Raw genomic sequence first — 16,982 nt, forward strand, 5'->3', positions numbered from 1 at the left:
GGTGCCCCAGTTTATTTATTTATTTTTAAAGTTTATTTATTTGTTTTTGAGAGAGTAGGGGAGGGGCAGAGGGAGAGGGAGAGAGAGAGAATCCCAAGCAGGCTCCACACTGTCAGCATGGACCCCAATATGGCACTTGAACTTTCGAACTGTGAGATCATGACCTGGGCTGAAGTCGGACGCTCAACCGACCGATCCACACAGGTGGCCTGGCAGAGCTTTTTTATTTTTTTTTTTATTTTTTTATTTTTTAAATTTTTTTTTTTCAACGTTTTTTATTTATTTTTGGGACAGAGAGAGACAAAGCATGAACGGGGCAGGGGCAGAGAGAGAGGGAGACACAGAATCGGAAACAGGCTCCAGGCTCCGAGCCATCAGCCCAGAGCCTGACGCGGGGCTCGAACTCACGGACCGCGAGATCGTGACCTGGCCGAAGTCGGACACTTAACCGACTGCGCCACCCAGGCGCCCCTGGCAGAGCTTTTTTAAACATGGCATCACGTACTAACTATACAAGGAAAAGCTAATACATTGGACTTCATCAAAATTCAAAACTTCTGCTCTGCTAAAGACACTGTTATGAGATGAAAAGACACAGACTGGCAGATAATCTTGGCAGAACACATAACTGATAAAGAACTTGTATCTAGAATATATAAGGAACACTCAAGAGTTGAGAAGAAGAAAGCAAACACTAACCCTCCCCCAGAAACCTAGCAAAATAGTGGCATAGCCATTTCATCAAAGAAAATATATGGGAGGCAAATAAGCCCATAAAAGACGCTGAACATGATCAGTTATTAGGGAAATGCAGATTAAAAGCCCAGTGAGACCCAGGACACTCCTACTGGAATAGCTAAAAAGAGAGACCACACCAAGTACCGGCGAGGATGTAGCAAAACCAGACCCCCCCCCCCATGCTGCTGGTGGGGTGATGAAACGGCACAGCCGTTTGGAAAATAGTTTGGCAGATTCTTGTACAGTTGAGTGTCAACTTACCATACAACCCAGAAATCCCACGCCTACACATATTTATCTAAGAGACATTAAAATGTACAAAAGCTTATGCATAAAAGTTTATAGTGGCCTTATTTATATAATCACCCCAAGCTGGAAGCGACTGAAATGGTCTTCAATGGCTGAGTGGATCGACAAACTGTGGTACATTCCTCAAATGAAATCCTACTCAGAAGTAAACAGGAATGAACTACGGAGACACTGAAGGATAGAGGAGATCTCCGATGCATTACGCTAAGTGAAAGAAGCCAGACTCAAGGCTACTTACTGAAAGATTCCATTTGTATGGTGTTCTAGAAAGAGCAAAACAGCAGGGACGAGAAGCAGATCAGTGGTTGCCAGGGACTGGGGTGGAAGGAGGGGGGGGATACAAGGGAAGCCTCTGTGTGTGTGTGTGGGGGGGGGTATCAGAAATATTCCCTATCTTGATTGTGGTGGTGATTTCATGACAGTATATATTTTTTAAAATTCATGGAACTGTACACTAGAGAGAGAGCTTCCTTGTATGCAAATTACACCCCAACCAAACAAAACAAATAAAAATAATAAGAATAATAACAATAAGCCAACATAGCCCACATACTAGGTGCCAGGCACTGTTCGAAGTACTACACACACATTTACTCTGAGGCAATATCCTGACAGTCATCCACATCGGCTTCAAGGAACACCATGTTGGAACATTTTTTAGAGAGGGAATGGAGAAAGGATGGGTCATTTTGCAAGGCCCACAACATGTGGATGAGAAGTCAACTGTTGCAAGCGTATCTCCTGCAGTGTTCAAGCCTTCCTAAAAAGCGTACTTGCTCTCGATCTGCTTCACCCTTTTGGTGGCTGGGGTCTGACAAACAATTGTAAAAACTGATGAAAGGGGATCCAAACCACCATACAGAGCTTAGGAAATAGTACATCTGACACAAGATCAAGGAAGTAAGTGTCCAGGATGATAAAGGGAGGTCCTGGGACAATAGCTATGCATTAAGCCTACGCAACAATCAATCCAGATTGTTAGGACAAAAGACTTCAGTGGGAAAAAATGAGGTTGATAGACTCTGATAGGGCTGACTCTGTCAAAATTGTACTGAGAGATATTTAAGAAAACTATCGGATGTTATAGGAAGACTTAAACCATAGGTTCAAGGAAAACTAAGAAAATGGGAAAAGTGACACAATTGTTAACTCCAGGAAAAACAAAAATTTGAACAATTTTTTGTTCAAAGGAACAAGGAAAAGAAATCATAGTGCACAATACTTTTGTGGCCAAAATATAAAAACACTGAATATGAATTTAACAAAATATAATGTAACTATAGTGGTAAAATGGGAGAGGAAAGACATCTATAAAAAAATAAATTAAAATCATTCCAGGGGCACCTGTGTGGTTCAGTTGGTTAAACGTTTGACTCTTGGTTTCAGCTCAGGTCATGATCTCATGGTTTGCGAGTTTGAACCCTGAATCAGGTTCCATGCTATCAGCTGATAGCATGGAGCCTGCTTAGGATTCTCTCTCTCCACCTCTTCCTCTGCCTCTCCCCTGCTCATGCTCTCTCTCTCTCTCAAAATAAATAAATAAACATTAAAAAAATCATTCTAACATAGTAAGTCAATAAATGATGTGTGAAATTGATGATTTTAGGATATATATAGGGAGAGAGGTTTTGCTTTTTTTTTTTTTTAATTTGGAGATAAATACTAGAAGTGATCACTAAAAATTTGAAAAGTGTTACCTCTCTGGAGGAGGTAGGTAGGACTGTCAGGTAGTAAGGGGAATGGCATGGGTGGTGTGGGTTAATTATAAGCCTTCTAACATAATAACATAATTTGTTTTTTTTAATCTTTATTTTTTATATTTTATTTTTATAAAAATCTTTTAAAATAATAATTTAAAATTTTTAAGTTTTACTTTCTTTTTTTGTTTGTTTTGCTCTACCCTGTTTCTTACGTTCCCTATCTTTTTTTTTAAAAAATTTTTTTTCAATGTTTTTTATTTATTTTTGGGACAGAGAGACACAGAGCATGAACGGGGGAGGGGCAGAGAGAGAGGGAGACACAGAATTGGAAACAGGCTCCAGGCTCCGAGCTGTCAGCACAGAGCCCGACGCGGGGCTCGAACTCACAGACGCGAGATCGTGACCTGGCTGAAGTCGGCCGCTTAACCGACTGCGCCACCCAGGCGCCCCTTACGTTCCCTATCTTAATTTTACTTGAATTTAATTCTTGTTTTACTGAAGAACAACCTCCAGTAACTCTTTCAAATATGGCCTATGGATGAAAAAGTCATTTAACCTTTTATCCTCCAAGACTTGTTGAGGGAAAACTCACTCTTTTCAGGCATATATTTTATGATTTTTGAGAAACTTACACAGTCACATAAGCACCACCATAATCAAGAGAGAGTATTTTCATCACCACAAATTGTTCTCTGGTTCCTTTTTGTAGTCAGTTTCCTCCCCACAAGCTCCTGGCAACCACTGATCTGGTTTTTCTGTCCCTGTGTATTTTGCCTTTTACAGATGTCATATAAATGGAATCAAATAATGTATGGCCTTTTGAGTCTGAATTCTTTTACTAAGCATAATGCTTTTGAGAGTCATCCATAGTATTGCATTTCTGGAAACCAAAGGTATAGTTGATCATCAGTCGTCAGTGCTATTCATCTAATACTTACAGTCATATGATCGGATTGCATTTCCTGGCTCCTTCCTACTTGGGTGAGGCCATGCTCTAGGCAATGAATTGTGAGTGCATCTCACTTCTGGGCTGGACCATTTAACTGACAAAGTGAGACTTACTGAGCTTTCTCTTCCTTTCTGCCACTACGATGGGCAACATTCTAGATGGTGGCTGCAATGTCAGCCTGAGTCTTGGAGTGACTACAACCAGCAGAGCCCATTGCCGACCTGTGATGGACACACAGCAAATACGTAGGGAGCTTGAGCCAAAAAACACACCTTTGTGTTGAAATTTGGGTGTGGTTTGCTATCACAGCACAATCCGCCTATATTGATCCATACAGAATGCTTATATTTTAAGCACTGGAAAATTTTCTTTTACTTCTTCTTCTTCTTTTTTTTTTAATGTTTATTTATTTTTGAAGGAGATAGAGACAGAGCATGAGCAGAGGAGGAGCACAGAGAGAGGGAGACACAGAATCCGAAGCAGGCTCCAGGCTCTGAGCTGTTGGCACAGAGCCCGATGTGGGGCTCGAACTCACAAGCTGTGAGATCATGACCTGAGCTGAAGTCGGACGCTTAACCGACTGAGCCACCCAGGCGCCCCTCTTTTCCTTCTGCTTTAATTATTTCCTCTATTTCTTTCCTCCCTCATTCACTTTCTTCTTTCTTTCTAGAACTATTAGGCAGGTGCTAGAACTTTTGAACGTATCCCTCCGGGTCATTTACTTTCTTCGTCCTTTTAGAATTTTGAGGAGAAATTCTCAGTTTAATCTTTAGCTTGCTACTCTTTTAGCCCTATCCATTCTGCTATCAACTCAGCTTTTCAAAATCATTATTTTTATATTTGATATATGTTATATATATTTATTTTTATTTTCCAAGACCTCTGTTTGCTTCTTTTCACAAAGAAACTATAATGAGTTGTTGCTTGGTGGGTGCAGAATCTTCCACACTCTTTCTAGAGCTATTAATTATTTTTAAAGTATTCTGTTTGTTCTGTTAACTTTCCCCCTTGTTTGTTAGTTCTTAGGTAGTTTTCTTCCAGAGGGCTGGCTTTCCTTAACTGTTTGCTGACGTTTGCTGGTCTGTAATACTCTGTATTTGGGAATTCCTGTTTGCCTGATTGCTGATTTGATTATAATGGAGTGCTTCCAATTTTTTGAGAAGAGATGGCTGTTCCATGAGGTTCTGTGTTCTTGTGGTTTGCTGGGTGTGGGAGCTCTCTGTCCTTCATGGGGGTTGTTAGCTCTCTTGGAGCACTGTCCTGCATGTCCCTCTGTGCACGTGGCTGTTGCTGCCTGATACTGTGCAGGAAGGAAGGTGGAGGCCCTCAGCCTAGATTCTCTGCCATCATTTCCACATATCCCAGTACACTGTCCCTGAGACCTTCTCCTGCTAGTCTCTGATTGTTTTTTGCACCCCCCTCCAGATCTCACTCTTGGTAGTTCTTTTCTTCCTGCATTTTAAACTGTGCTTTCCTCCAGTCTTGTTTTTTTCTCTAATATAATCTTTAGGAATTTATGGTGAGGATTACACAAAGCATGTTTGTGCACTGTATATGGCCTATGGGTGGCCAGTTTACAACATCAGCCTTTAGAGGTTCTGTCCTCCCAGGGAACTGATGTTTCTTTTTTTTTTTTTTTTTTGAAGTAGGCTTCACCCCCAGCACGGAGCCCAACTCAGGGCTTGATCTAGTGAGATCAAACCCTGAGCCAAGATGAAGAGTCGGACGCTCAACCAACTGAGCCATCCAGGCGCCCCAATGTTTACTTTTTTAAATTAAAAAAGTAAAGTATACATCCTCCCACATGGATGTCTTTCGTGCTAAGAAACCAAAGAGAAATGGAGTACGCTCCAAAAAAAAGGTATACAAGTAATAATTGTTTCTTTTAAGAAATTAGAAAATAGATAAACATGAAGAAAGTAAGAATCACCCCACCCAGAGATAACTAGTGTGAACACTAAGCTTCACCTTCTCTCTCTCTCTCTCCACCCACCCACCCACCCACACACACACATACAGATATGATTTTATAAGTATTTTTTTGAAATTGATCTCAAACTACTGATAACTTTTTAAAAGTTGTTTTTTCACCCAACAGTATATCATGGACATCTTTCCATGTCAATAATATTTGCTTCATTTGATATGTAGTGTTCTGTTACATTCGGGGCCATAATATATTCAACAATTTCCCTCTTGTTAGACAATGCGGCTGGGCATTTAAGAGTTCACCACGGAGAAAAGTCTTCAGATGAAGGAAGACAAGTCAAAGGGTGGCCTTTCAGCCATCTGCAACCAGCGCTGGGAAGGGTGCTTTGGGCAACGGGGAAGAGCTCAAACTCACACGTGAAGCTGCCAGTCCCTTGGGCCTATCTGTCCTTGAAGACAACTGGGGAAGGAGGATGCACAGCCACTTTGGTAAAAGCCGTTTGTCACTTTCTCTCTGAACACCCACCTCTTCCGGAGGCCCTTGCCAGGAAGAGGGTGGGGCAGGGCCCTCAGTGCCCACCCAAATCTGGAAGTGAAACTGGTTTGAAAGGAGAAGCTATGGAGGACGCTCAAGGCCCTGCAGGAAGTAGCCGTGGGTGCTCTTGGCCAGGGGCCTCTTTCCCCCTCCTGATGCCCTGTCAAACCCCATCTTCCCAACATGGCCGCCATCACAGGCTGGCTTTGAGCCCCTGAAGCCTTGACAGCTTTCTAGAAGTGGCAACTATTAGGTTGAACCATTTGAAATTGCTATTTCTGGGGGTCCGGAGTGATGGAGTATTGGCAATTTCTAGGTACCTCTGGTCAGGTCGGTTCCATTGCTTCAGTCTGTAGTACATTTCTTTAGTGCTCATTCTGTGCTAGGCACTGTGTTAAGTGATTTATAATCATTTTTAACTGTCGCAATTTTGAGGCATAGAATTGTTCCCTATTTGAAAGAGAAGAAAACTAAGGTTCACAATTTTCCCTTTTAGAATTGCTTCGGGGCTGGTTCAGCGTCTAAATTTAAGATCTTAACAATAACGACAGTATTTTGAGACCTAGTTAAAGGAGCTGGTGGCTCTGCCACGTACTAACCGTGATGCCTTTTTGGAAAGCACCTTAACTTGGCGGAGCCAGTTTCCACCTCTGCGGGTATGAGGTTTAAGTGAGAAGCGTTCTTGATCTGGTTTCTGCTTTAGAAAAATGCCTTTGGTATCAGAGACTCAAGTCTTCTCATCAATAAAATGGGGACAATAACCAACGCGCCCAGCAACACAAGGGACTTGCTGCCAGGACTCAGTTACAGGCCCGGCCGAGCCAGCCAGCGAGGGGGAGGGGGAAGGAGCCCCACCTCCACCCACCACGTGGAGCCCCGGCCCCGCCCACAGCGCGATTCCCGGGACCGTGGGGCGGGGTCGGCACAGCACCCCTTGTCCAACGCCTCTCCCAGGCTAGGACACTTGCGAGTGGCATTCCCTGGCCACTGCTTCCCACAGCATCTCAGGCAGCCCGGAGAGGGTGGGGGCGGCGAGGGGCGGGGCATCAAGGCGTGGCTTCCGGCAACCTTCCTCCCCGCCCCACCCCCCTGCTTTTTTGTCCGCCTAGATACGGAAAGGTTCCCCTGCACCTTTAAGAGGCCGACGCGGGCAGCCGATTGGCCGAGACGCGCCGGTGACGTCACGCCTGGGCCGGCGCCGAGTCTGCCCAGTCGGCCCGCCCCGCGCCCTCCCCCTCTAGTCCCGCCGCGCGCTCGCGGACAGTCCGCGCGCGGGCCGGGCCGGCGCCCCGTCTGCTTCGCTCGTTCGCGTCGCCCCGAGCCCCGGGGGATGCCCCCGGCCGGCACCCCCCATGGCCGCCGACGTCTTCATGTGTTCCCCGCGCCGGCCCCGCAGTCGGGGCCGCCCGGTGCTGCTCAAGCCTCAGGTGCCTGAGGACGACGACGACTCGGACACGGATGAGCCGTCCCCGCCGCCCGCCTGCGCTTCGGCCACCCCGGCCCGGGCCCACGCGAGCGCCGCGCCGCCGCCGCCCAGGGCCGGGCCTGGCCGCGAGGAGCCTCCGCGCCGCCAGCAGATCATCCACAGCGGCCACTTCATGGTGTCGTCGCCGCACCGCGAGCACCCGCCCAAGAAGGGCTACGATTTCGACACGGTCAACAAGCAGACGTGCCAGACCTACAGCTTCGGCAAGACCAGCTCCTGCCACCTGTCCATCGACGCCTCGCTCACCAAACTCTTCGAGTGCATGACTCTGGCCTACAGGTAGGGACCCGGCGACCCCGGGCCGGCCCCACCTCTCGAGTGGAGCTTCCTAGTTTGACAAAACCAGCGCGGAGGGCTCGACCGCCCGAGGACCCCGGGGCTGCACGCATTCCCATTGGCTCCTGTCCCTTTGGGAGTGTTTATGGGTCTGGGATCCTCCGTGGTAGCGAGAGGGGTCCGTGTCCTGGCCTCCTCCCCTGCCAGCAGGGCTTGCGTTCTTCCGGCTTCACGTTCTCCATCCAGGCCCTCCCCTCCAGTGTCCCCAGGCCACCGATTTGGGACACGAAAAAGCTGCAAATACAGGCTGCACCTTGTGTTACTCGACTCTCCACCCTTTCCCCCAAACGCTTTGTGTGCTTCGGCAATATCGAGTAGTGGTTCGGAGCACCTGTCCAGGGGTGGCTTAAGTGCTGGTTCCAGTCTTTAATGGTTGTGTAAAATCCTGGAGCCTGCTTCCTCCTTTATGAAGAGGGGATGACAGTAATATCAGCCTCCATCGGCTATTTTAGGGATGGAAGGAGATAGGTAGTGCTTTTATCCCACTGCCTGACACGTAGGTAGATGCTCCGTAAATGTTAGCTTACTTTTCTTATTGTCCCAGCAGAGGGAGGCTGGGTCTTCTCACATCCACTTTATTGGGACACCCTCTCCCACCTTAGCAGCCAGCCTGGGTGCTTCCTAGGTTGACTTTTGGAACCACAGCTGTTGGAGGTGCAGTCTGCCCTCCCGGCAAGTTGGAAGGTTCTGGGGTCAGCCCTGAAACACTATATGGAGATGGCATTGTTGAGGGCAGGCATCCCAGACACCATCCTGACATGTGGACCCAGCTCTGGGCAGAGATCCCTTTTTTCTAAGTCACAGATATACCTGGCCCTCATGAGATAAACTGTCTTTCCACTCTCTCCTCCTTCTTTGGTGCGCATGTTAGGTATTTGTGCCCAGCGACTTCTGCCTCAGCGACAGAACTTCTCCGGGCCATCTGCAGTGCAGAGCAGTCAGTCCTGCACCAAGCTCATGATAGGATCTCTGCTGAGTGGGGGTGATTGCATTAGTAACTGGGCTGGCTTGGGCTGTCTTAGGTCTGCTCTGCAGGCGGCACAGGAAAAGTTTTCTTGGAGACTCCAGAGACAGCGTAAAGAAAAATAGGTACATTCCCCCCACTCCTTGTTGTTGTTGTTGTTGTTGTTGTTGTTGTTGTTGTTGTTTTTTGGGAGAGCCTTTAAACCCAGATATATCCAAGTTAAAACATTACACATTTACCTGAAGTCAAAACATGGCTCCGGGTGGCATTTTCCCCCACTGGAATAAATGATTAGTCAACTTGTTCCTTTGTTATGTTCCTGAAACAAACCCCCCGCCCCCCCCCCCCCCCATTTCCTCTCTTGAAGGTTTCCCTGGTGGTTTGTTTGCCACATGGCTGCAGTACATTACCCATAGCTCTCCTCCCATCCCCCTTGCGTGGCATATTGGTTAGGCTCTGCTCTGATTCTCTGGTCTTGCCAGTTTGAGCTGGCACTGAGCCCGTGAAGATGTTCTTTTTTTTTTGGAATTGGAATTGAGATTGCAGCCCTCTTTTAGCCCTGCTTACTCAGTCTTAAAATTTGAGCACTTCGCTGGAATCAAACCCACCTAGATTGTAGCATACACCACAAGAGCCTTTTCAAACAAAACTATAAGGGAAAGACAGGAATGTGTTTTATTAAGAGAACTTAATCCTTTTCTTTATTTTAATATAAACTTCTTCGTGTACAGGGAGAGAAGGGATGATTATGTAGCAGGAGCCATGGGGTAGAAAGATCTCACCTAATCTCTGCTAAAGGAAAAATAAACCAGACTTCCCTTTGCCCTCAGTTTGGATAACCCACAGGCTTATTATTAAATAACACCAAAGAATTTTAGTAATGGCATTTTCCCCCCACTTCTTTCAAAAATATTTTGGCAACTAGCCATTGCTCAATTAAGTTTCTTGATTGCCAAATGCACCCTTACCTTGCTCTTCAAGACCTCCAGCCCCGCTGGCTCTCTCGCTTTGCTGTAGTTCTCTGTGCTCAAGTCCTGCCGCTGCAAGCCTCCGGTGGGTATCTGCCTAGTAATTTCTCATGAAGATACTCTTTGTCTCTCCGTGGGAGGCTGATGCGACTGCCCCTGAGTTCAGTTGGCAGTGTGGAGCCGTGATACAGATTGACAGAGGAATGACTCAAAACCAGTTGTCTGGGCTGTAGCCTCTGGCACAGAAAGCAGCGAACAGAAGTGAGTTTCTGACCTCAGCTGTCCTATTATGACCACTAGCTGGCTCTCAGAGAAGGAGGGTTGAGATGGGGGTAGGGAGGAAAGCACACTCGATCTCACCACTGGTGGTCTGACTTCCCTTTCTGTGGGGTTCCAGCCCTCGCCACTGTTTTCCGGGTTTTTTCCTTCTTGGGCCTAGAGGAAGGACAGTGGGGCCTCCTCTCCTGCAAGACTGTTTCTGGCCTAGGCTCTTCCTAACCTCAGCTTCCTGTCTGTTCCCTGGCCTCTTGGTTCTAGCTGCCTAACTCTCCCTGGTACACTCTGTGCTGTCTTTATTTATTTATTTTTTTTTGGTTTCCTGTTAACTGCTGTCTCCCAGCTGTTTCCAGATGAGGTTCAGCAGCTCTTTGGGGGAGGAACTAAGCACAGGGGAAGCTGTGGTTATTTTTTCCCCAGTCCTGTGAAGTGGTCCAGGGATTCTGAATATGATCTGTTCCTGAACATGCAAAGTCTTGAACCCTGAAAAAGTCTTTGGCGAGACTGACTTTGGGTGGGGGAATAGGGTGTTGGAGGAGTGGGGACTGTGTGTGAGTGTGCCCAGTGACCCTCCTGGGCAAGTAACAGTGCCGAGGTGATTCCAGCTCCGTGCATCTGGCCTTGGAATCCATGTCCTTCCCGGTCTGTGATGCTAGCCCTGTAGCAGAGCATCTTGATTTGGTCCTACGGTGTATGCTCAATCACTGGGACATTTTGGAGGGGAAGAAGTTGCCTTTCCCCAAGGCAAACTTAGGCGATAGATGATGGGGGAAAAGCGCCCATGGTTTACCTTTTCAGAGCCTTCCTGTCTGCCACTATAAAACGGGGAGAGTAAAACTCCCCTGCAGGGTGGAGGTGAGGATAACTGAGATAATGTCTGTGAATGTGTCTAGTAGGAGGCAAGAGAAGGCTTCGCAGGCTGAATCCAATTCTGTGTCCTCGCCCAGCCGAGGACAAGATTCCTCCTCTGTAAACTGAAGGAACTGACATATCTCACTGGGGTATTTTAGTGTGGCTTTCAAATGCTTGCTTGACAAATACTAAATAGACACATTCTTGCTTTGCGTATGCTTTCCACGCTCCACAATGGAGCTATGTACTCTAGAACATAGTTCATGGTTCTTGCCCTCTTAGCATTTTAAGGAATGTCACACATGTAACTCACCCACACAGATTCTGAGCACATCTAGTAGATAGCTTTTTGTGGTTGGTTTTGGTTTCACTTCTCTACCTTTTTATGTAACTCTTTATTTATTGGGGAACCTAGGTGTGAATGTTTCTGGAGGGTTAGAGATGTTGTCTTTATGTATTTAGTGATAAGCAGTAGCTTTCTGGACAGTGGGTTTCTGCTTAAATGGGTATCTGAAGAGACCTTTAATTCGGACCTGTAAGATAGCTTTGGGATACAAATTCCTAAAACATACCCCTGTATATGTGTACTCTGTATAGAAACTCTCTGTTCCTAACCCAGAGTGGCAATCTCTGCCAGATTTAAGGAGTAGCAAGGATTAAAAGTTTAGAGCACGGTGACCTCCAGATTTTAAGTTTTCAGTAGAGGTACTGTCTAATGCTAGGTGTGGTAACCGGTTGTAAATGAGAACCGTTCACACAGATGACTAAGTTTACTACTCTGCAACCACGCCGAAGATAAACAGGTTTTCTTCTTTTGCACTTTTTTCAGTTTTTGATCATTATATAGTGTGCGCTGCGGGGCGTGCACTGAGGTGGGAATGAGGGCTACAGGGATGACAAAGGCAGTGTCTGTCCTTGACGAGCTCACGAACTAGGGGTGGGGGGCAGATAAAACAGGCAGTGGTAGAATAATTAGCAAGGTCTGCAATAAAAAACGTGAACCAGTTCTGATGGCGGCGCTGAGATTGAGAGTTTATATAATTGCTATCAGTGTGGATACTTTCCCCTGACATCCGGGTTTAATACTTACCTCCCCTTCCCCATGTTAACCGTCAGCGGTTATGGACCGTATTCCCCAGCAGGAAGCTCCATATTCCTTTTCTGTCTTCTTCCATTAGTAGTCTAGGAGCATACTTCCTTTTCGTGTAGAGGCTGATTGGCTAATTGCCATCCTGATGGAAGGGTGAAGAAAGGCTGTACAGTTGGGAAACGCCTGAGAAACGAGGTTCGAGGTTGTTTGCTGGGGTGGAAGAAGACGAGAATTCACACACTACTATGTCCTGGATTCTCTTTACATGATCTTAAGCAACTCTCACAATAGCCTTCTTAGGTGTGTGTGTGTGGGGGTGGGGTGGGGTGGTGGTGGATCCTCATGTTTCATATTAAAAAAAACAACCCCCCACCCCAAGTTTGGGAGTTAATTAGTCCTGTTGCTGAGTTGAGGCACCTTGTCCAAGGCAGTGACTCTGGAGCTGAAAAGTTGCCTTCCGCATCTGTTCACAAAAGCCTGTGGTTCTATAGGAGGTGAAAGGGCCAGTCCTTCTAAAGTAAGGCCTGGGGAAACCAAGGTGGGGAAAAGAAATGCCTTGGGCTGCTCCGTGCCTTTCCATGCTCCACGCTCTTCATCACCCATGAAGTCCTGCCCTTCCTTCAAGACCCGGCTCAAGCACTGTTGCCCTAGCAAGGCCTCCCAAGGGGAGTGGACGCCACATTCCTTTGTAAATCCATGACCCTTATCGATTCTGCCTCAAATCGTTACATAGACCTGACCTGACACGCTTCATGCTATCTTTGACTTTCCCACAGATCCTAACAGTGTCTGGTACATACTGGGTGATTAAGAAATACATGTGCGATTGAAAAGGGAAGTTCAGGTACTTGGAAGCCAACATCATAAACTTGTCCTTGGTGAACCTATTTATCTTCACTTGTGCAAAGACAAACACAGACTCTGTGGAACAGGGCTTTAGGGGATGTTGGTATGGAGTGGGACAATAGGGTGAATGCTTTCGTTGAATGGCATTTGTATTGTGACTCATTTGGACTGTTGTGGCAGATTAATGACCCCTCTCCCTCCCCCCTCCTCCCCCAAGATCCATATCCTAATCCCCAGAACCTGTGAATACGCTGGGTTACATGGCAAAGAGGAATCAACCAAGGTTGTTAATCAGCTACCTTTATTTATTTGTTTGTTTGTTTATTTATTTATAAATTATTGATGGATTGATTGATTTTTTAAAGTAGGCTCCACGCCCGATGTGGGGCTCAAACTCATGGCCCCGAGATCAAGAGTGGCATGGTCTACAAACTGACCCAGCCAGGCACCCCACTAATCATCTACCTCTAAAATGAGGAGATTATTTTGGATTTTCTGGGTGGGCCCACAGTAATCACCGAGGTCCATAAAAATAGGAGAGGAAATCAGAGAGAAGCAGACAGAGATCAGCAGGAGAAATCCTGGCCTGATGTTGCTGGCTGTGAAGATGGAGGAGGGGCAGTGTGCTAAGGAATGTGGGTGCCTCCAGACGCTGGAAAAGGCGGGCAAATACATTCTGCCCTAGAGCTTCAGAGGGAACCCAGCCTTGCTGACATCTTGATTTTTAGCCTAGTGAGACCCACGACAGACTTCTGACTCCCAGAACTCTAAGGTAATAAATAGGTGGTGTTCTTTTTTTGTTGCTGTTGGTTGGTTGTTCGTTTTGAGAAAGAGAGAGAGAGAGAGAGAGCGTGGGCACACATGCAGACACATACACACATGTGCAGGGGAGGAGCACAAGAGAAAGAGAAGGAGAAAGAGAGGATCCTAAGCAGGCTTCATGCTGTCAGCACAGAGCTCGACGTGGGGCTCGATCTCATGAACTGTGTGATCATGACCTGACCGAAATCAAGAGTTGGGTGCCTAACTGACTGAGCCACCCAGGCACCCCTAAACAGGTGGTGTTTTAAGCCACTCACTTTTGTGTCATTTATTATAGCAGCCATACAGCCTGGTTTGAAGTGTTTCTTGAGGTCATGTTTTGAAACACATGACTCAGCTATAAAAAGGCATTTTTAGCTCTTCCTTAACCACAGGAACACATAGCAGCCCATTCTCGAGTTCTATTAATTTAATGCTGGTGTAGTAGGTGGCAGTTCAGGGGATCTAGTGATAGGAGGGTCCTTGTTATATAAGGAGAAGTCTGTAGAATGGGTCTTAGCCTTAGTCCTCACTATAATTGATAGGATAGGATATTATAGAAAGCTACTTTTACTTTTTTTTTTTTTTTAATTAGAGAGAGGGAGAGAATCTTAAGCAGGTTCCGCTCAGCATGTAGCCCAACACAGGGCTCGATCCCATGACCCTAGGATCATTACCTGAGCCGAAATCAAGAGTTGGACTCCACTGACTGAGCCACCCAGGTGCCCCAATTTTACTTACTTTTAAGGATTCGTACAATGATGAAGAATTCAGTGTGAGCTCCCATTTTCTTGGGTAGAATATGTGCAGTGCAGACAGCAAATATCTTAGATGATATTTTCCATCTTTTGTTGGAATTCTGTCTATGGTTAGAATTCCAGGCCTCAGGACTTGTGTTTTATGTAGGCAGAACTCTTCCAGCTGCATGGATCAGGGACCCTCTTGTGCTTCCCCGTGTGATACGGGTTTATTGCAAGGATTGGGAAGGGTGCTGGTAACCTCATGATGATCCCAGGGTTCCTAGCATTGCCTGAACTAGTGCGGACTAGAGTTGGGTTCCCGGCCGCTCTGGGTCCTCCGCCCCGGGGCGGGGGCTTGTCCTTCCTTCCCGCTTCATCCCTGTGAAGTGACTCGGCTCTTCTCTCAGCCTGTTTTCAGCCTGGTTTCCTTGCAGTCTTGCTTAGCCCACTGCCAGCTGGCTCGCTTACCTGCAGCCCTGTTTCTTCTCTGTGTCAAAGCTTTTGCTTAGGGGTGCCTAGGGGGCTCAGTCGGTGAAGTGTCTGACTCTGGATTTCGGCTCAGTTCAGGACCTCGTGGTTTGTGAGTTTGAGCCCCGGTCAGGCTCTGTGCCGACAGTGTGGAGTCTGCTTGGGATTCTTACTCTTCCTCTCTCTTTCTCAAAAATAAATAAACAAACATGAAAAAATAAAACTTCTGCTTAGAGGAGCTTCTGCATCCGCCTGACCAGAGCTCACCCACGGCCTGTGTTTCACATTCAGACCTTGCTTAGAGCTTCCTGCTACCATCAGTGCTCTTTGCCAGTTGCCTAAGTTAGCCCCATAGCCTCCAATTAAAATGTTTGGGAGTAGGGGGGAGACTAGCTGTCCCCTTCCTCTCCGAGTAGAACCTCACAGGCCACAGAGCATGAGTCTGGCTCTTTCCTTCTAGAAGTTATTAGGCCTCTGTTGGGTGCCAGACACAGCTGTAGGCGTGAAGATACAGTAGTAAACAAGGAACATGAGTCATCTCCCCGCATGGAGTTTATATTCTAACAAAGGGAATCGGTAAGCAAATCAGATTTATATTGTTGGTGCAGTGAAGACCATAAAACAGGATGAAAGAAGGAAAGTGATAGGGGGATGGGAGGAAGATACTTTAGCTTGCTGGTCAGAGAAGTCTTCTGAGGAGGTGACATTTTAGGTTGAGCTGAAACCTGAGTGGTGAGTGGGAGCCAGGCACGGATAGGCATTCCGGGCTGCAGAAGAGCCCGAGGCAAAGGCCCAGGGTGGAATGAACTTGGCACATTGTGGGGCTAGAAGGAAGGCCAGTGTGGCTAGAATGTTGAGGGCAAGGTGAGCGGTAGAAGGTGAGACTCAAGAGGCAAGGGGCCTTGTTGGTGAGGAAGTGGGATCTTGTGCTCGCCGCCCTGGGGAATATAGCTTGTCGAGGCTGCTCCGTGGAGACCAGTTGATAGGAGGCAAGAGTAGAAGCTGGGGCACCACTTGGGAGGCCGTTGGGCCTTTCTCAGGCTAGAATGGCAGCAGTGGAGGTGGGAGAAGTGGATGGATTCAGGGTGGGTTTTGGACGTGCCAGTGGACTGGGCCTGGAGGATTAAAGAAAGACAAGGATCTGCAGTGACTGGGAGGTTTTGGCCTGAACCACGGGGGCCGTTACTGAAATGAGGAAGCTGAGGAAGGCCCCGTCAACTGCAGTGGCAGGTGTGCTGGGGACACCGCTGTGCTGTGCACTAAACTCGTCTGCTGTGGGTACCCTGTGACTGGAGCTGTGGGAGGGGCAGCTTCCCCAAGAGGGGGCTTCGAGGGGACTGTCAGTGTAAGGGGCACTGCAGTTGTCCGGCGAGGTCCTCTCGTAGCCTCGACCACACTGTGCTCTGTCTCGCCTCCCAGACCTCTACCGTGCCTCTCGAAGGGGTCGGATGTGCAGGGGAGACTCTGGACTTTTGAGCTGGCATCTGGAAGGCAGTGTTTTTTCCTGCGAAATACATGCTGTCGTATATCCCAAAAGATGTTTTTGCTCAGCTGGGTCTGGTTGTGGTGGAGGAATATTGCCTGATCTACATGCCCTAAAGGAGCCTCTCCAAATCTAGCATTCTTCATGTGTTTGGGGTTGGACTGCATCACCAGAAAAATCTTCTGGAAAGGGGCAGTGTAGAAGCGTAGCTCCAGGAAGGTGTCCAAGATCTGGAAAAAACAGTTCCAGAAACAGGATTCCTTTCTGTTTGCTTTTGAGTCTCAGAAGTGGACGTAAAGAATCTGAGTAGAGAGCTAAGCAGTGAGAGCTCGTAAAGAGACAGCAGAGAGAACCAGGCTGCAGGTAGAAACAGAGGTTTGGGAGTTTTAGTTGCACTGAAGAGGGAAACCATGAGGCTTAGGTAGCATGGCTTTGCTGTTGAGGAAAATTCTGGGAGTAGGAGGATCCATTCTGAACGCTTGTTACAGTTCCTTCCCTCTGTGGCTTGTGGG

General features: G+C 47.3%; 1 protein-coding gene across 2 annotated transcripts in view; it reads left to right on the forward strand.

Annotated features, from left to right (window-relative positions):
- Nucleotides 1-7,393: 7,393 nt before the first annotated feature.
- The window catches only part of MLXIP (MLX interacting protein), a 56,535-nt gene continuing 46,946 nt past the window's right edge, over nt 7,394-16,982 (forward strand). For both annotated transcript variants that reach the window (XM_058691329.1, XM_058691330.1), the window contains exon 1: nt 7,394-7,925. In XM_058691329.1, the coding sequence (XP_058547312.1) occupies nt 7,513-7,925 (413 nt within the window). In that variant the 5' untranslated portion in view covers nt 7,394-7,512. The remainder of the gene's footprint in view (nt 7,926-16,982) is intronic.

The sequence above is a fragment of the Neofelis nebulosa genome, chromosome 11 (genome assembly GCF_028018385.1).
Source record: "Neofelis nebulosa isolate mNeoNeb1 chromosome 11, mNeoNeb1.pri, whole genome shotgun sequence".
Taxonomy (NCBI): Eukaryota; Metazoa; Chordata; class Mammalia; order Carnivora; family Felidae; genus Neofelis; species Neofelis nebulosa.